Source organism: Sciurus vulgaris (genome assembly GCF_902686455.1).
Source record: "Sciurus vulgaris genome assembly, chromosome: 3".
NCBI classification, from domain to species: Eukaryota; Metazoa; Chordata; class Mammalia; order Rodentia; family Sciuridae; genus Sciurus; species Sciurus vulgaris.
In genome coordinates, this window is record NC_136463.1 from 131783366 (window position 1) to 131807020 (window position 23655).

The following is a 23655-nucleotide window of genomic DNA, read 5'->3' on the forward strand; positions in this document are numbered from 1 at the left end:
TTCGTTTTTGTTCTGCCAAACAGAAACAACATGACCCTTGTAATTTTTGTTTAGATATGTCCTGAGGGGAAGTTGATAGACTCTTATCCCCACATTCAAAGAAAACTTTTTCCTTTAAAACGGGAGAGCACAGTTCTACTTTAAGTAGAAACAATAGACTTCAGGTGGCAGTAAGCTATTAATCACTTCCAAACTCCCCTACTTGTTCTTCAACAGAGTTTTTGTGAGACTGAAACGCTGAAGAATTTGGTACCCCCTGGACCTTTCTGCTTGTCCAAGCCATGGGTCTTCCAAGAGCCCTCAGGATGCTCGTTTTCTGTGACTGGGAGTTACTCAATGTTCGTCAACATGCACACCTCCTGGGGACCCAGCAGTGACTGCCATTACTCAGCAGTATTTCTGCCCACAGAAGACATGGCATTTACTTTCTTCTAGTGGATTGAACATACCTACCACTTTCTCCCCACCCTAATACCCAGTTCCACCCCATCCAAATTTAAATGGATTTTGACTGTGGAAGTTCCATCTAATGATGCCAAGTATTTGTTGTGAGTTCATCATCCCTCTTCCCCTGATGATTATTGTTGTGGCCAACTTGAGTGACTCTCAGGTTGTGACAGCCCATTTCCATTCCCTCCGTTGTTTGCATCTAAACCATCGGCTGTTGTGAAGGAACCCAGACTGCCAAGTGCTGTTGTTTTTACTGGTGTGGTGTCACTGGACTTTGCATTCAGCATTCTATAGTAGTCATCATTTTGAAATATAAAATAGATTTAAAAAGGTGACCCGAGGAAGTGAAAATGAAGAACGTGTTATACTATGTGTGTGATTGCTTATTTTTGGTGGTTGCGACTGTGCTCTTAACTCAAATGCAAAGGCTAAATTCTAGACCTTTATGGCCAAACTTCTTCTACATGCCATGGAGTAGTTTACCTTGGGAATTCATTGGTGTAACTTGTGAATTCAACACTGTCTTAGAATGTTCTGTGGTGGATGACCTTTAAAAAAAATGGACTTCCTGTCTTCCAAATTTCAAATCTTTTATTTCTAATGAAATCTGAATATCATTATGCAGAAACAGTTTTGGCTATGTTTTTAATGAAGTAGAGGAGGACAAGAAGGGAATGATTTTTAAATTGTGCCATAGAAGAAAGAGGTGCTAGGTTCCTGTATTGTCAGTAGCATGAATTAAGTATTAGATGCCTTGATGTTGGAGGTGATGAACAATTAACAGGAAATACATAGTGGTAGATCTCTTATTTACACGGAGCTATCTTAGATCTCATATGTACTCAAACTATATCTAGGGTAAAAATAAGTTCTTCCTTTACCACATTTAAAAGGTATTATGAATAGAAAAATTTTCATGGAAAACCAATTTTGTATCTATATGTGTAACTTACATATGTGTATACAAAATTTGTGAAGATGGAAAGAGAATTATGAATGTAACTTGGAAAATTTTTTAAAAATCAGAAATATAAGAATTGAAATATTTTTTTTTCTCTCTTAACATACAAAAGCAGTCTTGCCCTTTTTTCAACCTAAACTATGAGGTTACACTAAGAAAGTACACCTCAGTTAACTGAAAATAAAATTATTGCTGACAACCTTGAAGACTCAGGGCCTGTGATATAAAGGTAGAGTTGAGTGGTTAGCAGGAAATATAATTATCCCTTAATCCCATCCACCAGAAGGAGGGGAAAAAAATGAAATATTCTTCTACTTGTTCCTGTGTAGGTACACATCACTAATGAAACTTATGCTTCCAGTTTCTCAAAGCTAATTTTTAAGTTTGGAGAAACTTGAGATTTTTAAAAATTTCCCTATCCTTTGGAGACTGGCTTCCTCCTTGGAAAATTATTCAACTTGAAGACCTCAGTGCTCCTCCTTATGTTGAGTCCCAGCAAGCAAGCCTTATGGTAGGGGATTAAGTGGAGGTGATGAATCCTAGGACCCCTCCCTATTTTTTTTTTTTCTCTCAGCAAGAAAAAAATATTCCTGACCCCCTTACAATCTATTCATGTTAGCCTCTGCACATTCTTTAATGTGTTTTTTTATGAACTTATTTTTTCTTTATTACCATTTATTGAATGCCTTTTGACTTCATATAACATGATATCACATGAATAAAATAAGACAAAATAAAATAAGTTTATTTTACTTTAAAATCACAGGCTATGCATCAATGTATAACCCACCATCTCCTTTTGAGGTAGGGGTTATATTCAGCAAGTAGACTTAACCCTTTGGTGACCTGCAATGAGAATAATGAACATCTCTTATGGCATGAATGCCCTTTTGAGCTCTTTTCAGTGCTAAGATTTTGTTTTGTTTTGTTTTTAAAGAAAACTCAGCTTCAGTTAAAATTCTCCATCTCCCTTGTCTGATTATCTTTCATCCCCCCTGTGCCCTGACCTTCCCCCTCCCCAACCCTCCATCCTGTGTTTTTACCCCCTTCTCTTCTCCCATTCACTGTCAGGAAGGGCCACCCGCGAAGGGCCAGTTCAGCACAACTCGGCGCCGGCAGAGGCTAGCAGCAGCAGTGGCTACAACAGTGAGTGGATTCAATCTTGAGTGGAAGTTTAATAAGAATGAGAAACTGTGCAAGGGTAACCTCCTGTTCTGACAGTGCCACCTGTGTGCGATGGCCCCCACCGGAGCCCACTCGTGTCAGCATAGCTTTCACGAGTTCTCTGGCTGTCTTTGCATGCCAGGAGTCAGACACGGGTGTTCATTTTTGCAAGGAGAAATATTACAGAATCCAGTTCTTTTACTTCTCCTGTCAGTGTAAGAAATGATTTGAACTCAAGTTTGCCAAACTGAGTATAGTGCCCTGTGGTGGGGGGTTTTCCTTAATGATACTGCTTTTGGTTTTGTTTCCTTTTCTTTTGTCATACTGATATGAGAACCTTTGCTAACTGATCTCTGTTTTTCTAAGAAAAGTCATGTTACTACAGACATAAATTGTGCTTTTTTTTTGTAGCAATGTGACTATTTGAAAAGGATGTGAGAAAGAAATGAGAGGGTACGGAAAGGTGAATTTTGATGTGATCTCTAATGGCTACCCAAATTGCACTTAGGAAGGGAAAATTGTTTTCTGGGGAAAGTACTGACATGAAAATACAGTGTAGAAATGAAAAAAACAAAAACAAAAACAGATGGTGTGTTTAATCCATAGCCAAAGGTTGTTTTTGTTTTATTTTTTTCTAAAAGTAAATGAAATGGATATAAAGGAAGTAGAGGACATATTGAGTTAGTTAAGGCAAAGACTGGTGAATATTCATACAGAACGTAGAATAGAATATCTAAACAGAAGAACCCTTTGCTAAATGAGATGCCATACCTCATTCCTGTAGTCCCAGCAAAGATGGAAGTTGAGGCTGGAGTATGGCTTGAGCCTAGGAATTGGAGGCCAGCCTGGGCAACACAGTGAGACTCTGTCTCAAAACAAAACAAAACCAAAAGGATGCTTTTCTGAATGAAAGTGAATCATAAATTTGCTGAATTATGAAATGCTGGGAACTTTTAAAAATATAATTTAATGAACTGATAATCATGGATATTAGTTTTTGACTATAACATATTTCCTGAATTAAGAACAGTCTTGCTCTTACTAAGGGTGAGATATATTTTAAGACCAGATTTGCTGAAAACTATGAAAAGATTTTGGTTGCACTGTAGGAGAGTAGCTACTGGTGTGAGGATTATTGGCTTTCTACTTTATGATTGGTAGTTGACTCTAGGTGCAGGGCTGCATTGTTTGAGGTACAGAATTGCTTTTGATTATTAAAACAACCACTGACTTGGATTTTATTAGGGAACTGACTCTTAAATTCACAGTCTTGAGAACACTGGAACAAGTGAATTATTGCAATTACTTTCATAGTCAATGAATATGTTATATATGTATTCAAATTCTGACAATAGATATATATGTAATCAAATAATTCTTAAGTGTAATTTTTCATTTACAAAATTAAGAAATCCAAGTGATTATTAGAGAGAGAGAACATCATAGTATGGGGAGGAAAAGTCAGCCTTTTTGTGAAAATACTGTTTTTCTTAAATAATGTCCTTCTGGGATGATACACAGGGAAGTGATTGTGTCTTTCCTGTGTTCATTTTTTTAAATTGCAGATACGTAGAGTGAATAATAATAAAACTGGAATTACCGCCTATTTGAATAGAATAGGTTTATATTTGTTAATTAAATCTAGAAGAGAAAAATCTTTTCAAAGAAGAGAGCCTTAAGGTCCACATTCCAATGTAGGGATGGTCCCAGAAGTCATAAAAATAACCTAGGTATGTCCAATAAGAAAAGTTACTGGCAAGTTAATAACATTTTCAGGAATTACATGGGGGAACATCTATGTTAAATGCTCTAGAAACTGTGACTTGGATGCCATATTTAAAGAGAAACACTTAGCAGGACCCCTAGCCCCTCTCCCTGGTCCCAGCGACCTGCACTGATGACTCAGCCCCCCTATTTCTCTTAGTGCTCTGATCTGCCTGGTCCTGTCTCTTCCCAGCACCGAAGTTATCCCACACATTTTGATCCATTCCTCTCCCGATAGGTGTCTTTCACCCAGAACCTCTCCAAACTATTCCTATCACTTACTTTCCTCTCCCACTCAAGGTGTCAGGCAACTGAGACTGTGCCAAAGAAAAGGGTATCCAAGGAGACGTTTCCAGAATTTATTCTTGTTGACCTTTAGCACTGTACCCAGAATGGCCAACTCACAACATCAGCCGGATCCCACAGAACAGGTTAGAAACAGACACACTGGCTTCTCCCCGTGAAAAATCACTGAGGGTCTCAAAGCAGTCCCCTAAAGGATCCCAGTACCCATAATGCAGAATAACAAAAACAGGGTGTTTTTATACCGACTCTATAAGTCCTGTAACCTTAGGATCTGCTTAGTGTCTACTTTAGACTTCTACATGCACTTTTTTTTTTTTTTTTTTCTTTTGGTGGTGCTGGGAATCAATCTGGCAAATGCTCTTTCATGTTGACTGTTGCTAAACTCCAGGGTAGCAGTACCATTCTTTGACTTCTTCACAGAAAGGTATTAAGAGCAACTTCTAGTAGCCCCAATCCAAACTGCAGTTATTTGTAACAAAATACTCCAGAATTGTAGGACTTAAAGGAATCTCCTTCCAGGGCAGGATAGAAAGACCCAAATACAACATTGCATACACATGGCGAGCAGTTGGCAACTCCCATTCTAGCCATCACTGACAGAGAATAATCTACCATTTAAATTTTTGAATCCTGAAATTCTCAAATTGATGAGTAAAAACCTGAATAAATAAGTTTGTCCCCCGAGTGAAGAGATATGCATTTAGATTAATACAACTCAATTTGTATTCTCTATTTCATTTCATGAATTCCTCAATTAAAATGACCCATTCAACACACTTCTTTTAACAAAAATGGTATCAATATATTAAACATTTTCAGTAAGAAGTATATAGAAATTAGTTTTCAATTTCCCAGGGAACCATCTGATTGCAGTTTGAATGGAGCATTCTACGTTCCTTTTCCCTTGGGTAATATCCAAAACCACTTTTACTGTTATAAGAGCCTATTTAAACTTCCATTATGTCCAAAATATAAATTTGTAACTTATGTATTTGTTCTCAGCATCTGATTCCAACATATGAAAGGCCATTATCTCAGGGACAAGTGGGGGTCCTTACTGGATGCTGGATTTTCACTATGTAATGCCCCCCCATACACTCTCCCCTGCTTGCCTGACACCCTCTCCACCCACTCAGAAGGGACTCCCAAGCCTGGTGGGTCCTTGGAGTATGGAGGGCTTTTGAGTGCATATAAAGCCTCTTCTGTGATATTCAACACATGCACCCCTTATTAACAACACCCACATTCTTTTACCTTAGTATTCTAGTTCCTTGTATCAGGAAGCTGTATCCATAAGTCTGAAAACTTCTTAGTTCACCCATGTCTTCAACCCACAGTCTCTTCCCTTGACCTCCTAATCTCCACTAATCTTGCCATGGATTCTGTGTGTCATGCTATAGGGATATGAGTAGAGTACTCTTTCTCGATCAGCGTCACCACAGTTAGATTTCCTTTATCTGTCTCTAGACATTCTTGCACATAAGTCCCATACCTTCATAGGTATCCCCAAGGGACCCCAGTATTCTTATAAAAGTAACCTAGGCAGGATTTCAGTAAATTTTTGAACCCCGTTACACTATTTTCTCAAATGGTTTCTTTGCCACTTCTCTGTTTCAAATCTGGAACAGGCAGAAGTTTCGTGCCTGATAAGATGAACAAGCTGTTGATATCTCCCAGCTCAGTGTAGCCAGGGTTCCCATGAGGGATGAGGTAGAGTGACTTTGATAACTCCAGGTACCGAATGCTTTGGACCATGTATGTTGACATGCTTACCTTGGCTGAATTTAGAGGGAGAGCTTCATGTTCACTTCCTTCCCTGGTAAGCCTTGAATATCTTTTGAGACAAGTAACTCCCTTTCAAGGCAGAGTTACCTCAGAGGGGCCCTCTGTCTGGTTTTTTGGTTCTCTATGCCTCCTCCATCTGTCCTGTATCTCTCAGAGAGAGAGTGTGCCCTCTTCCCCTGCCCTGTCTAGCTCACCAAATCTTTAAGAAGTTTAAATCAAAAAATAAAAAAATTTACAAAGAAATGTTTCTGAAATAATATGCACATCATAGAAAGTACTGGTTTCTTCCTCCCCTGGTATATTTCCTGTAAGGGAGTAGGAATCATCCTTTCAATTCTATACAAGTCAGCTTGTGGTAGAGTCTAGAGTATGGTTCCTGAGGACAACTGAATGAACTTCTATGCAGTAGATTTAGCTAGAAGTTACTTGTTATATGACTGCAAGAGAAATTGGTATTTTCAAGAATGATTGGCCCACAGCATTTGTGATGCTCAGGAAGCATCTTCTTGAAGGGGGGGGGAGGAAAGGTGCTTTGACTCTACCTGTCTCAAGCCCAGTCCAGATCAAACCTGGGCAGGTAAGCACCGTAACCTTTTAGAAAAATCTATAGTAATATGACTTTTTCTACATATTGCTTTTTAAGATAGGTCTGTTCAAAAGCCATGTTCATATATATATATATATAACATAATTATATGTAACATACAAAGGTAAACCACAGTGATTTATGAAAATTCTATTTACTAATATACATTTTAATAAATCCATTTCAAAAATAATTGAGTGTCTTTAAGCCATTATTGTATTTTCTACAAAACTTGATTTGCATGTTGTCTAAGGGCTATGGAGCAAATGAATCTTTCCTTTACACATCTCTCGCATTTTTATATATTTAGTAAGTTTTTACTCCCAGCTCAGAGAGGAGTGAGAAACCCTCGTACTCAGTTCAGGTTACAGTTTTCTGCCAGCTATATTTTAGGTACCAGTGTGGGTTCTGAGTTGAAGCTTATCTGAGGTTGTGCCTCTTCTTGCTCTCATTCTGTAGTCATCTCTCTCTCTCTCTGAAACAGTGAAAAACCGGTGAGCCCATGACAGTTCTAAATTAACTCTGGGAAACAAGACTCCCGCTTCCCAACGCAACTACCTGTAAAATAAATGAGTACTGAGTGTCTCTGAGTGTGTCATCAGAGAAGAATCTATTATTTTAAAGACCAGGGGGAGCTTCTCTCTGTAGGAGCAGGTGGAACAGTGCACCGTTACTCTTTAATAATTTGTATCTTCCCCTTTCAGGTTCCTTTCAGTGCCACCATGTCACCAGTTCGCTTGCATTCCTCCAACCCCAACCTTTGTGCAGATATTGAATTTCAGACTCCCCCCAGCCACCTCACTGACCCTCTGGAAAGTTCAACAGATTATACAAAGCTGCAAGAAGAATTTTGTCTAATTGCACAGAAAGGTAACAATAAAAATAATGTGCCCTTTAAAGAAAGTCTCTCCTTTGATGAAAGTTGTTTGATAAAAGATTTATTTTTTTGTTTTTGTCTAGTGATAATGACAGAATGGTTTTATATGGTGGGTGGCGTTATTTACACAGAAGGCAGCAGGCTGTGCTGCCTGCCTGTTGAGAGAACAAACATCACAGGTTTCAGTTTTGACAGAATAAGGTGTCATTGGGGTGGTGAGAGGAAGAAAGGCAAAGGGACCTCTAAGCAGGCCAGCAGAATGCTGCTACTCAACACCTTTTTATTTTCAATGTCTCTCAGCTATCTTTTAAGATGTTTATCTGTTATCCTTAGCAAGGAAAGAATAGATCTGATGTGAGTCTTTCTTGTTTATTGATGCATTTCTCTTTTATTATTCATTTATTATATTTTATGATTTGGGGTCCAGGAATTGAGGTAGGGCTCAGCTTGGGTGCCATGTGTCATTGACTAGGCTCACTTGGTGGTGTTCAGCCACAGACTGGTCTGGACTGAAAAACCGCAAGTCATTTTCTTCATGTGACTGGCATGTAGGCAGCACATTGGGAAGGCTGCCCACAACCATGCCCTTCTTCTAATTCATGACAGTTTAGGGTTCGAAGAGATTGACAGTAGAAGCTGTGGTCCTCTTCAAGGCCAGCTCTAGAAGTGGCACTGTGTCACTTCCACTGATCACTACTGATCAAAGCATCACAGGCCAATTCAGATTTGAGGGTATAAGAAATTGACCACACCTTTGAGTCTCTCTCTTTTTTTTTTTTCCCTAATTAAATTATGAAGCCAGGCATGGTGGTGTCTACCTGTAATCCCAGCAACTGGGGAGGCTGAGGCAGGAGGATCACAAGTTTAAACCAGCCTCAGCAACTTAGCGAGACCCTATCTCAAAACATAAAAAGGGCTGGAGATATGACTCAGTGGTTAAGTGGTCCTGGGTTCAATTCCTAATACCAAAAAAAAAAAGAAACAAATATATATACACATACATATATATGTGTGTGTATGTATAAATATGGCTTATTATATAAGTCAAATCATTATCATCAGCTACAGAAAATAAAGTGTAACAACTAAGAAGCAGAATAATAGCATGCAGGTCTTTGTGTTTAGCAAAAGGAACACTGGTTCCCAGATTAACTCTCCCCTTACTGCTGTGGCACGTATCTTCCAGCCTGGTGAAGTTCGTATTTTGACTTAAGATGTTACCTTCTCCAGCACTGTCTTTTAAAATCTCATGAGAGATACACATTGTTTTTAGTCACTAACAATTGTGAACTAGTCATGTATTTCCCCTGGGGCTGCTGATGGTTAAGTTATAAAATATTCTTGAAAATATAAGTTAAATGGAGCATCTCTCTGCCCCTTAATACTCAAAAGCCTGGTGGCCCAAGCGGGGGAAAAAGGGTACACCCTAAAGGTGTCCTGAGAAATGCTGAACTTGAAGAAATCGGACCATCAGAGAAGATGTTCCATGGTGTTTAACAAGAACCTTGGCTTCCAAAGTTAATCTTCCCATACTACAATACGCTTCAAATTTCAGATATCAGGTATTTGAGAGATAATCAGATAACATATAGATATTTCTTTAATGCCATAATCCCAAAATTGGCTTAATCTCTTTTTGTTTGTCTGTTTGGGTTTTTTTGTTCACTGTACTTGACTGGGGTACAATTTTTCATTTCTGTGGTTGTACACGAAGTAAGTGACACCGCTTGTATAATCATACATGTACATGGGGTAATGATGTTTGCATTCCATTATCTTTCTTTCCCGCTGCCCGCTTCCCACCCCTCGTTTCCCTCTACGCAATCCATCGTTCCTCCATTCTTCCCTTACCCCTCCTCCCCATTATGTTGGCTTAATCTTCTTTTCTGTTGATTTGTCAGTTGAGATTCTGTAAGGCCAACTCTCTCACCTGCCTTTTTACTCCTAATAAATGCATTTTTATTGCATTATTAACTGGATGCTAATGATGTTGTTAGAGTAAAGCAATAATATTTTGTTCATATAACAACATAGATTCAAGCCAGTGACTTTTACTTCCAGGACAGGGTGGCATCAGAGAGAATGAGACAGCAAATGTGTGAGTCTAGTCGAGCATGTGAAAATAGCAGAACTCCTAAAGGGAGATGGGTTAATTTGAAGATGCCCCAAAAAGCTTTGTGTGTTTGGTTGCAATCCTGAAGCTTTCAGGAAATCCAAGTTTCAACAGACTTTTAAAGTCTCTGTTGAAATGACATGTTTTCTTTTCGACGGACATACACATTCTCTATGCTAGAAGAAAAGGGGAGGGGCTTACCATGACTGTTGTGCGAACTCTTTGGAAAGCATTAAGAGTTTTAAAACTGGTATAGAGTCTGCTTTTAGAGTTACAGCAGGGTTAATGCATTTCAGCTATCAAGTTATTACCTTTAAATGGATGACAGAATGTAACACATAAATCAATAGATGTGAATCCCTTGGGATCCTGCCATTTCCGCCTTTGATTTAGTGGCTGTATTTTGTGCTAAAAATGTTCCACTTCTTTTAAAAATAATCTGTCTCAAATTTCAAAATACCTATTTTTGAAAAGCTGCATATTATAGTAAATATTACTGTAGAAAACAGTAATGTTGAAGTTAGAAATTCAACATTTTGTAGTTCAAAATGAAAGACTGTCTCAGATTTCACCAATATAAGTTGTCAGGTATGCAGGAAATGGGGGGAGAGGTGGTGTTTTTTATTGTTGCTTTTAAATCAAAATACTTTTGACATCAAGACATTCCTGGCTGAGAAAGCAATCCAAGTGCTGTTCTTAAAGCCAAATCATTTCCTACTTCCAAGGAAACTAGCCAGAACTTCTAGATCAGCTGTCTGTTTTATATTGACATGACTCATAAAATGCTCTTTTTTGAGGTGTATGCTTTGGGGAAATAATTTTGAATAACTCTAAATGATTTGCATGACACTTTATGCTACACAAAACTGCTCGGAATATAATCGAACATGATAAGCAAAACATATTCTCTGTTCCTTCTGGGCATGATAAATTAATTTCTAAATATTGATATTCAGAATGGATTTTGATATTTTGTATGCTATTTCCAAATCTTTGTTGGTTTGTCTGATATGAAATCCTAAAATTTTCACTCTAATTCATTACAGTTGACATTGCTTGTTTTGAGTATAGATATTCTGATAAATTCCATTTTTAAGGCTGATTTTTAATTAAACTGTAGCATGTATGAGTTAAAAGTTCTGAGAAGTTTATCATTTTGTATATTTTTTCTGAATATGTTTAATATTTGCTTCTCACATTTCTCCCCATCCAGTGCATTCTCTTTTGAAGTCTGCATTTAATAGCATAGCTATCGAGAAAGAGAAGCTGAAGCAGATGGTTTCTGAGCAGGATCACAATAAAGGCCACAGCACGCAGATGGCCCGGCTCCGACAGTCACTGTCTCAGGTAAATGAGAGTGTTTGTTTTCATGTGCATGACACAGTCCCAACCCTGTCAGGCAAAAGATCGGGGTGGAGGCTGTCAATCCTAGCAATGACACATTCCCTTGAAATCGTTGCAATGTCAGTATTGAATTTTATTATTTTTCTTCCCCAAAATGTCAAGGTAAGAGTGAAAATAAACCAAATTGCTTGCATACATATACTCATTATTTTGTCTAACTGAATACTTAATACCTAAGTTCATTTCTACAATAGCCCCGGTTTAAAAAAAAAAAAAGCACCAGACATTTATACTTGATTTGCACATCTAAAGTATGTTCTAGAATACATCAAGTCCAGTGTTTAAAAAGAGAATCTACTAGAGCTTTCACCCCTAATATTTTTCCCACTTAGATTTTTAATCTGTTGAAAATTGCCAGTTACTATGAATCCATTTTTGTTTTTCTTTTCTAATTTTCGCTTTAGGAATTTTCTTCCAATCTGAGATATGCTCCCGAAGCTAGACTTTTATATTCGATATGTATTATTTAGTTGCTCTTGTTAAAACTGACCAAATCTCTGTGTATATCAAAGTTGAGATTCTGACACAAATCCTTTAAAGCTGTGCTTATGCCTTACCGAGTTCTTCCTTTGAAGTAAATATTTTCTTCAGTTAGTCCATAAATGCACTTATTTTAATTCCTTTGAGAATTTAATGTTTTGTATGATTTTTGTGAGAACTCAGTGTTTATGTAAAATATCGTTCACTTCCTGGTGCCTTGGATCAGAGTGAAGGAGCAAGCAAATCCTGGGTAAGTGGTTCTCCATGTGGATCAGATCCTGCTTGAACATCTTCCCTCAGTCCCTAACTTAGATGTAAACTGTATCACCATGTTTTATGTACCTAAACTGTCAGCATATAGTCAGTGTTGTTTCATGTTATGGAGTGCTGCTACCTGGGCCACATGCCAGCATTCACCATGAAACACTGTCGGCTGAGGTGCATATGCTGCTTCCGGTGCTAAACCAGGGGCCTTGGGAGCATGTGCACCTGTACTGCCAGGCTGCAGAGGGCTTCACTTTAAAGAGCAGGGAGTGGTGGTGCATGCCTGTAATCACAGAGACTCCAGGGTCTGAGTCAGGAGGATCAGAAGTTTGAGGCCAGCCCCGGCAACTTAGCAAGGCCCTGTCTCAAAATAAAAAATGAAAAGGACTGGGAATATAGCTCAGTTGTGGAGCACCCAGGTCAACCTCCAGTACCAACAAAAAACAAAGAAAGAAAGAATAGGATACTTTAAATGTTCTCCCTGGACTCTTCTCATGCCATTTATCTGTTGAACACTCAGTTGACATTAATTGAGCTTCCAAATTATGGTCAAATAAACATGCAAATTCCACCCTATAGAAATACATGTAAAATATATTCTTGACCCCCTAAATGTTGCAGTGTTTCTTTCAGATGGGTTAATGATGGAAACTTAGTGATGTAAATCAAGCTTATACAAAGATAAATAAGAAAATTTGTCTCTTGCTTGATGATTGCTTGCTTTTGAACTTCAGGTGAAATTAGAAATAACTAGGAAGAGAAATTTTAAAAGTTATTTATTTGTTCATTCAACTGACTTTACTCGGTATTGTGCAAGATATGGCACTCTATGTGCCTGTTTCCCAGGAGGCTCATGCTCTAATTAGTGAGATCAGCAGTATTTATCAAGGAAACGGTTAAATGGACCACACTGTATCATTCCCACCAGAGTATGGTGGTGCAGATTTCCAGAACTCTGTTTGTTTAAAAGAATGGGAGATCCCTGAGCTGAGAGCAGAGTCCTAGATCTGACTTCCTGAGCATACAAGGAAGGACCTGATGCTAACACAATAAAAGTAAAATCAAGCAAAATTGTATCAACTGTCATCCTTTGGACTAAAATATTTCCCTTTCTTGAGAAAGCATATATATTTGTATCTAAAGTCAGAGCCCCAATAGTTTTTTCTGGGGTTGTTGGGGTTTTGTTTGTTATATTTAGGCTTTTTTTAACCAAAGAAATCAAAAGATGTGAAAATAATTTGGGTCATAAACACTCTTGCACCTATTCATTAGATAATTCAGTGATTGCAGTTATGTATTACCAGGAACTTTGTTCATATTCTTATGTCCATCCAGACCATCCAATTGGGCCAGTCCTTTCCTCTCTGGCCATCTTTCCCATAACCTCTGACACTGGACTCTAATTTAGAAATCTCCACAGCCTGTGATTAGGCATTTAAGTTTTACTAACATTTCACTGCTTTCTGGTGAATCATTGTCCATGGTTAGACTACAGCTAAGGTGACTGGAGAATGGAATTAACAAGGAAGTTACTCTAAGAGTTACTAGTTAAATAAGTAGGAATCAGCCCATTGGGGCTATATGAAGGAGTTTAAGTTTATCCTTTTAGCGATGGGGAGTGCTTAAGAATATTTAACTGGTGAATGACAATGCCAGAAATTGGAAATATTGCATATTTCTGTATATTAGAAAGATTAGTCTTGTGTGGTATGGAGGTTGGGTAGAATTAAAGCAAAACTAGCTTGGCAGGCACATAGTGTTCAAGATAATTTGAGAATGTTTTGTGATACTCAAGGTAATATTCCTGAACTAAGGAGGTACTAGTCTTGATAAAGGAGGGGATCCATTTCAGAGACACCAAGGAGGATAATCAGCTTGGTTTACAGATCAGCTGAACATCAGCAAGGGATCAGAAAATAGAGCCAAGACAAGTCCAGGCTTTTTATTTGAATAACTGGCTATGAAAGTTCTTCCCCCAATCCCTGCAACCCCCAGAGAGATCATGCAAGAGGAACTGATTTATTGCAGGTGTGGGATGAGTGATTTTGTGGAGATAGAGATGTCTGAGGGACATCCAGCAGGTTATACAAATCAACAGACAGATAGATGGATATCCTAGTGTATCAGTGAGTTATTGAGGTTGATCACTTGTGTTTTCAATCACAATAAAAGGAGTTCAATGGTACTGGTGCTGGTGCTATACAGGATGTTAATATTTTAAGGACAGTTTAAGAAAGAGCTCTTTTGATGGAAACCCAGGGGATGCAACCAAGGAATTTAGAAATGATGACCATGGATATAAAGGATAGACCTTTGATGATCTCAAAAAGGAAAAAGTTAATATCCAACTTAGCAGGAAATAATATGTGGACTAAATGTCAACCCTGGAATTTGGCAGTCATAGCATGATTGTATCATGAAGGCAAAGACCAGCAGGTATGGAGATGTTGAAAGTGGGAAGCAACTGTGCAACTATCCTGATTGGCCAGCTCTACTTTCAGTCTCCTCTTTAGTATAGCACTTATGATTGAACAAATAAGACTGGGGTGTTACCCAGTGGTAGAGCACTTACCTAGCATCTACAAGGTTCTGGATTCTATCCCCAGCACCAAAAAGTAAAAGAAATTTTTTTGAACAAATATTAAATAGTTTTCATACATCGAGACAATTGTTCTCCAAATAGGACTTATATAAAATAAAATATATAAGCTTTAAAAATGTTAGGCTTTGGGCTGGGGTTGTGGCTCAGTGGTAGCACATTTGCCTAGCATGTGTGAGCATGCCTAGCATGTATTTTATGTTAGTATAACTTCATATTCTAGTATGATTTTAGGTAGCCTAATAAATCATTGGTCCATATTCAAGTGTCATCAGTTAAACCCCCAGATATCTTCTTCATGACCGGGTCTCTCCCCCAGAGGGGAAAGGAAGGAGATGGTGTTAAAATAATTTAAAGCCTAACATTTTTAAAAATATTTTTCCTAGTTGTTGATGGACCTTTATGTAATTAATTTATTTATATGCGGTGCTAAGAATCGAACCCAGTGCCTCACACATGCTAGGCAAATGTGCTACCACTGAGCCACAACCTCAGCCCAAAGCCTAACATTTTTAAAGCTTACATATTTTATTTGCTATAAGTCCTATTTGATATATATCTAATTATTAAAATGCTGCTTTTCAATGAGACTTTTAAGTGCATATATCAATTTAGCAAATTCCATCATCTTTTTAGCAGGCATATAGCATATAAAACACATGCAATTAGCATTCTTCGCTACATGCTCAGCATAAATTGTTACCTGCCTTGAAAAAGTAACAGTTTGGCAGGCTGGACAGCCAGATGACTTCTTCTCCTAAAGTAATATTACTTCCCTGATCTATATGTATACACACATGCATAATTCTGTTATTTTACCCTGTTAAAACTTAAATTAACTTTCACACTGAAGAGAAAGCATCAATGTTGAACTTAAACTTGTAGGGCAGGACATTTTATATGGCATCTGTCCTTATAATTTCATTTATAATGTCATGTTCTGATTTGTGTAGTACTCTGAACCTCAAAATTAAATAGTATATAATAAGACAAAGGCAACCTTGGCACTCCTGATTACCATAATAATAAAAGATTCAAGGCTACTTGAGTCTGTCTTCAGCATATTACCCTCTACCACTATTACTAGTTTGATTTCTAGCCCCAGAATTTTGTGCACAGCTCATGCCGAATGTAGTGGGAATTGGGTCCATATAAATGCAAGCAACAAAATATGACCATCTATTCCAGCTAGAATTACTATAGTTCATTAAATCAATATGCCATCAATTGTTAGGTACATCATTATTTTGTGCATTACTGAGAAAGAAAAAAACTATTACTGTCAATTGAACTGACACAGTGCTTCAGAGGTGCTCGATGTGGGGGGAAATGTGCATCTTAGAATCAGTGAAATATGGTCTGTAGGAGATTATAGGCAAAAATTTGGCTTAAGGCTCATAGTAGCATAATTTAGAATCCCAATTGTAGAATCTGTCATCCTGCCTGTCCACAACATTTCACTTGACCAAAATAAATATTCTGTGACGGGATAAAAGTTTCAAGTGTATTTATTTATTTCTGAATTCCACAGTTCCCTGGGTTTGGCCACATTTGTTGTATATGAAGATATTTTTCATAGAATCCTTCACATCACTTTTAGTTCTCTCTCAAGTTTAAATTGCTGTTGTTTTATCCACAATTTGGCAATATTTTAAAAGCCTTTTAAGTTTTTTGCTCATGGACCCTATAGATCCTTATTTATATGACTACTTTAAGAAAGTAGTGCTGAATATAAAAAATAATTATGCACATAAATTTTCATGGTAGTATTACTTATTTTAGTAAAAAATCAGCAACCATATAAGTGCCCAATAATAGGAAATCATTGCTTGTTATGCAACTACCAAACTCATGTTAATGAAGAGGTTGCAATATAAAATAAATGCTTATGTGCAAAGAATAAGTGGCAGCTACAGGGTATGAACCGCACACCCAGTAAACAATATGCAAAAAAAAAAAAAAAACACTTAAGAAAAAAAGCTGGAAAGAAATAAACCAAACTGCCAACAGTTGGGCAGTAAGATATGAAAGAAATACTTTTCTATTTTTTTTTTTTTTTGCATTTTCAAAAAATAATAGTATTTTTTTAATTAAAAAACCAAGGTGATTTCTAAGAGATGCCCAGAATTTGGCTGTATTAACTTTCTCATTTCTTTTGAACCAGTTTTGCTTTTATACAAAGGGTTTGATGTTATGGTGATTCCATCTTGCTATGTATTTCAAATCCTTCTCCAGTCATCAGGCAGCCATGTTTCCTTCCCAGAACCGACATTCCACTTAGTATTTATGCCATTGTCTCACTCAGTCTAAGGTAAATTCTCCCCCATATCTGAGAGGGTCTGTAGCTAAAGAAGTAGGTATTTTGGTAATTTATAGCTCAGAACTTGAAAATGGTAACTTTTTTAATAGATTGAGAAGGAATGGTATGTTTCTTGGATATATTAGACTTGAATGTGTGTGAAAGGCATGAAGCATGGGGGTATGAGCATGCTCTGTGGAGTTTTTAGCACAGTCCAAACTCATTAGGTAAGTAGTGAATGTATAAAACCTGTTTGGAGAAGACTCTTAAGCACAGTTCGTAGTTTTGAGGTGCTTCCTCCCTGTGAGGCTGTGGTCCTACATGCCATTGATAAAGCACCGCTGTTACTGACAAGTCTCCATAGCTTTTCTTGCTCATTGGCTGGTACCAGTGGCTGGTGATCTGCCTCCTTCTTCCTTGCTTTGCCATGGGTCACTCTCCTTGGGTATATCCCCTACATTATTTCTGCCATCTTCTAGGCTCTTTCATGTTATTTATCACGAATAGCATCATTTCCATCTTAATGACTTAATTCTTCAAGATTTCCATGATATTATTAGAGAAAAAGAGAGGTGAGCTTCAGAAAGGGAAATACTAAATGTGATCTAGAGCACCACCCAAGACTGCTACACTGCAGAGCTCACGACATTCAGCTGTAGCAAATCAAAAATAATCTGTGATCAAGGCAAAAGGAGGAGCCAGGCCTGGTGAGATTGGCAGAAATGGGCTGTTGCATGTTCATTCTCAGCTTACACTTTCCACTATGGGGATTGCCAGAGACGAAGTTATTTATTCCCATGTTTTTTGTGCTATGTCATAGCAAGGTTTTCCCACCACCGCATGTCTATATTTATATATAGATATATATAAAACTCCTGCTAACCATAATGTAACCAACCCCCCCAAAAAAAACCTAGAATTATTTTTACACTATCCTGGAATTGGTATTTATTGTTCATAATGATAACCAAGAAGCACTGTCCAAAATTCTAACTTAGCATCTCAATTAAATCTGAAATGGACTTTAAAAGTTAACTAATACAACTGAATTATTGTTTACTGAAGAAATTAAGGCCCATGGTGGCACATACCCATAATCCCAAGAGAATGAGGCAGGAGGATCCTTGGTTTGAGGCCAGCCTGAGCAACTTAACCAGATCTGTCTAGAAGAGAGAAAAGAGAAAGAAATGGCAGCCCAACAAGGGTTAAGCATAAAGACCACTGAGCCTTGGAACCAAGAGAACTTCATCTTTTGACTCTCAGACCAGGATTTTTGTTTTTCACATTATGTCTAAGAAAAAGAAAAAAATATTTTCAGATTTTAACTTATTCCCCTACTAATATTAGTGGCTAGAGGTTCTCTTGTGTGCCCTTCACACATACTTACAGGCAGGATCACATTAGGATAAGGTGAGAACTTAATGAGAATTTAATATTTTTAAATATCCAGAGCAAACAATTCTAGAACTTTCCTTATAAATGGCAACCCATGTTTAACATTCCCACCCTGAAGAAAAGCATTACTTATCCTTGCCCTTGAGATTTTGCAGGGTTATTTCATTAACATCATTCCAACGGCAACAGAAGGTACAGTCACTTTAGAGGAACCATTAGTTGAGGTTTATATAAAACCCTCGGGTCAAGACTGTGATTCTGCAATTAAACCCATCAGACATCTTACAGTGAGGCCTCCCACTGACATGGTGGCAAAGTATGTCTTGTTCCAGATATTTCAGTAGCTAAGATAACTTTGCACATATTGTAGGCAGAGAAATAATGAAAGAACAAATAAACATGCCTCTAGTAGTCATAAAGGATAAGATTAGCAAGTATTTTTTTTTTTTAATTCTAAGTTTTCAAGGTTTTGCTCCAAGAAAAATGATCCTGAACAGTTTTACAAGATGAAAAGATATTAGGATTCTTCCTTTAGGGCACATGATTTATTCAATAAGAACATAATTACCTTTTGTTTCTAACTTCCCTGATTTCTCAGATAACCAGGGACACATTTCCTCTGTCTTCAAATGCAATGGTTGTTGGATCTGTATCCACCAATGCTTGGCACACCAGATATAGTGCATTATTTGATGTATTTTATAAACTGGCTCTGAAGGCTTTAAACAAAAGCCAAAATCTGTGAGTGAACAGTTCTGTCCTCACAAAGCAAAGACAGTGTTGAAGAGAGGGAAGAAGTGGGAACCAGGCTGTGGAGAGAACAGAAGAGGCACATCCTATTCCGTGCTCAGGGAGTACGCCTTGCCCAAGTGTAGAGTTTAACTCACTTTTGTTCACCCTGGGTGTTTTAATAGATCAGAATTATAATTAGGAGTTTACATTTGTACATGAATTGGTTTGTTGTATTCATTGATTCAAATAAAGCAGAATGCCCATTTTCTGGGGCAGATGATTTCTCTAGTAGACCCTAACATATATCCTCTACTGTAAAACATCTACCTCCATCTTCTAATTGCTAATTTTAATGGGAAGGAAAGTAGTTGCACATCTTTACACTGGGTCTTGACCTCAAACAGGAGTTACACTTGAGGCTTGATATAATTCCAGTGAATCACATCTCTGTTACATAAATGGAAAATATTCCCATACATCAGTGTGATGTGCACTCCAGGGAGGACACTGTACCTTTGTTCACAAGGGCCTTGTGGGAGGATCATGCTTATGTGAGGCTGTTCTGCTCTTGTAATAAATGCAGTTGCTGCATGTACTAAACTCTGTTATAGCAAGTAGTGTTTAACTGATGCTAATGTATGGTATGTCAAAAGTAGTGTGATATAACTTAGAGTTGGTTACTACTGGTGTTTTGTTCTCTTTTATGGTTGTCAAGGTCTATACTGGTCCATGAAGCCACTTTGGGTCTATGCTCAAATTAGTTCTGCTGCAATGACATGTGTATTAATTATATGCGCCTGGAGAATGAAGGTGCAACGGTTGCTTCAATCAGGTTTAAATACAATTCTATAAACTAAAACCAATATATTCTTCATTCCACTACCTGATTTTGAAGTGACTCTTGAACTTTAGAAACTAGAACCAAAAAAATAAAGGATCATCTGAGGCTGCAAAAAAAGCAATATATACACACACACACACAAACACACACACACACACACACACACACACACACACACACACACACACAGTGGCAGACTGGGGCCTGGATGTAATGGGCCTGAATCTATAAGAGAAAAAAATCCATGAATCAGTTTTATTAAATCCACTAACTCTGTAACATACTAACCCATGATCTTATATTACAAAAATTCATTGCCTTAATTCTGAGCCATTTAGTTCCTTCTTATCCACAAGATAATGGCTCATGATGATCCCAAAAGTTGGAGCTGAGAACATCACAGACTTTGTTGTCTTAGTTGTACCTGTGTACTTGTTCTGTCTTATGCTTGCTTGTTAATTCGAAATTACAAGTGCTGTTTTTATTATTTTAAGGCACTCAACCAGAACGCTGAATTAAGGAGTCGGTTGAACAGGATACATTCAGAATCTATTATTTGTGATCAGGTTGTCAGTGTAAATATTATTCCTAGCCCTGATGAGGTAAGACTCATTTTTAATAAATGTAGAATACATATTTTATAGCATATAAACTTCCTGTATATTTTTGTTTATTTTTATACAGTTCTTTCCCTGTTAATAAGATTCCCTCCATAAATACTTGGGTTGCTGACACTTCAGTGTTCTCTGGAGTAGAGAATGTACATGAGCTTGACATCATTTATTCTTGGTGATCAGTTTATTTTTATTTATTCCTGTGTTCACCGGATGCCACCAAGTAGTTAAATTATAAATCTACCCCAGCTTGTGAATTTTTCTTGTGTCACATTTCTCATTTAAAATGTTCATTAACATCAAATGACCAATGACATGTTGGAAGAAAACACTTTTAGCTGAGAAATTGCTTAATGAAAGTTTTCTTAAGTTTTGTTTTGAAAGTCACCTAATCATGCTAAGATTGCACTAATGGTACTGCTGCAGCTCCCACTGAGGGTGATGATGGCAGTTCATAGCTAACAGGTGTCAAGTGGCGCTTGTTGTGTGCTAGGCATTGTGCTAACCACTTTGCATGTATTGTCTCCCTGGACACTTCCAACAACTCTCTAAGGTAGGTGCCATTATTGTTCCATTTCTCAGATTGAAGAAATGGCAAGAGAATAGAACAATCAAAATTCAGGCTGAACTTAAGTGTGTAATTCTGTTTATGACCCTTTATGAAATTATCATTGTATAGCCATGAGAACTTATTGCTATTCAACAGTAATATTAGAGCTTTATACACCATGATACATGTAACGAGGTGAGAATTTTAATGAGTGGTCAGGTCATATTTGTACCAAAAGCATATATTTCACTAGCAATCTGCAGGTGCAAGGGTTACACCATCCAACTGCTTAGGAAATATTATTCCAAGACCACATATCTTGGACAAGTTGTCCACCCTGTGTTCATTCAGCTCCAGAGGCCCTCGGATCTCTCTGATGACATTATATTCATTCAAATGCCCAGAATCGAAGTATTTCTGAAATTTATAATTCAAAAGTCATTTAATAATACTCAGTTGAGACCTTTTATTCAGCGGAGTATGCACTAGAATATACATGTGTGTGTGTTCTTACATATTTTTGAGTAAAACTTTAAAAACTCCTTAAGGGCTGGGGATATAGCTCAGTTGGCAGAATGCTTGCCTTGCAAGCACGAGGCCCTGGGTTCAATCCTCAGCACCGAAAAAAAAAAAAAAAAACAATTATTTATTATTTAGTGAATAAAAATACAATTTGATACAGTTTTCAATACTTTGGTCATTTTTCACTGGTTAAAATTCATGATCTAGGCGTGGGGTTGCAGCTGCATGGTAGAGCACATGCCTCGCACATGTGAGGATTAAATCCTCAGCACCACATAAAAATAAATATGTAAAGAAAGATATTGTGTACATGGACAATCAAAAAATATATTTAAAAATTCATGATCTAATTAGAAAGTGCTTTTTATATATTCTGTTTCAAAAATTGATCTTATATATTGTTTTTTTAGCACGTCTCTAGTAGTTTCTACAAGTACTCCTTGAAGTTTAGTATACCTATACATGTCTAGTAATGGCATTCCTAAGAATAAGAGAATGAACTTATCTGTGCAACCCATGCATGTTATGAGTAGACCTTAACCTGTTGAATTCTTCTTAATATCAATTGAGCACAGGTTTAAAATCAAGTCCCTACATCAGCCCCTTTCGACTATGCCTTCTAAAGTCTTTAAACATATTGGAAGGAAAGTTAGGTAGTAGTAAGTAAAAATTACTTGTAGTCTTCAATGTTGTAACACACAGCGTGGATTTCTCTACAAATCTGGCTGATTTAAGAGAATAGCTGTTCTACCAGGGAAAAAACTGATTATGCAGTGTTCTTCTCTTTTCTGTAGGCTGGTGAGCAAATCCACGTCAATCTCCCCCTATCACAGCAAGTAGCCAATGAGAGCCGCCTCTCCATGTCAGAGTCTGTGTCTGAGTTCTTCGATGCCCAAGAGGTGCTTCTCTCTGCAAGTTCATCAGAGAATGAGGTGAGAGTCCTGGATATGTCTGTCTCAGCTGTTTGAGACTATGAGTTTGGGTTAAAGAAAGTGAGACTGTGGAACTTCCTGGTTGTATTTGTTTACATCATGATAAAATGCTCAAATTGTAACATAGCCAAAAGTATGCAAACCATTTTGGTTCCCATTTACAGCACTTAACAATCCTTCTGGGCATCTACTTATTACTCTACTCTTAAGCTTAATGAATAAAGGGAAAGAATCAAAATTTAAATCTGATTTTCTTCTATGATTCATATTTTCAGGGCAACCAAATCGTTAATGACAGAGTTCTTTACAGAAGGGAGACTAACTATTAAAATAGAAAAAAATATGAGAACTAGAGAACCACCATTCATGCATACATGCAGACACATATGTTATATATCTTTACCAGTGACAGGAATTTGAACATAGAAGGAAAACAGCAAGCATATGTCTAGCTGGATATTTGTAGTTTTGGGAGTTTAGACATAGACTATCACAGAAGCCTCATTGTTCATTTTCATGAGTCTTGGAAAGTTCTTAAAACAAGGAACTGCTTTCTTGGTCAGATTTCAGAATTTGGTTCTATTTCTGGAATTTACTCAAGTGTGCTTTGATTTTTTTGTTTTGTTTTATTTTTTGCATAGGGGAAGTGGACTAAACTCTTTCCTACATAACCAGTTATGAATTTTATCATTTGAAATTGCAAATCTGTAATGCATTTTTACCAAAAAAGAAAGAGTTGCTAAATATTATTTCTATGTGCATTGAAAATAGATGGAAAGAAAATCCCATCTATCTACTATCCTGACAGTAGTAGTTGTTTCGGAATGTTTGGAATTACGAGTGATTTTAGAAACAAAAATAAAGTGAAGAAGAGCAAGAAATAATGAACACATATCACTTTTATAGTGGGGAAATGTAAAAAAGAATTCTTGTACCAGATGCTGACTTTGTTGGCATACTGAGGCATGCAGCTGTCGCCCAGATCCCCAGGCATGCATTAACAGGTTCAGAGAGACT

At 37.4% G+C, this 23655-nt stretch overlaps 1 protein-coding gene across 4 annotated transcripts in view; it reads left to right on the forward strand.

Annotated features, from left to right (window-relative positions):
* The window catches only part of OSBPL6 (oxysterol binding protein like 6), a 239523-nt gene that overhangs the window by 198380 nt on the left and 17488 nt on the right, over positions 1–23655 (forward strand). For 2 of the 4 annotated variants that reach the window (XM_079132194.1, XM_079132192.1), the window contains 5 exons: positions 7721–7886; positions 11220–11353; positions 12117–12140; positions 20515–20622; positions 22501–22638. In XM_079132194.1, the coding sequence (XP_078988320.1) occupies positions 7721–7886; positions 11220–11353; positions 12117–12140; positions 20515–20622; positions 22501–22638 (570 nt within the window). The remainder of the gene's footprint in view (positions 1–7720; positions 7887–11219; positions 11354–12116; positions 12141–20514; positions 20623–22500; positions 22639–23655) is intronic. The other 2 variants (XM_079132193.1, XM_079132195.1) reach the window with 2 other exon arrangements.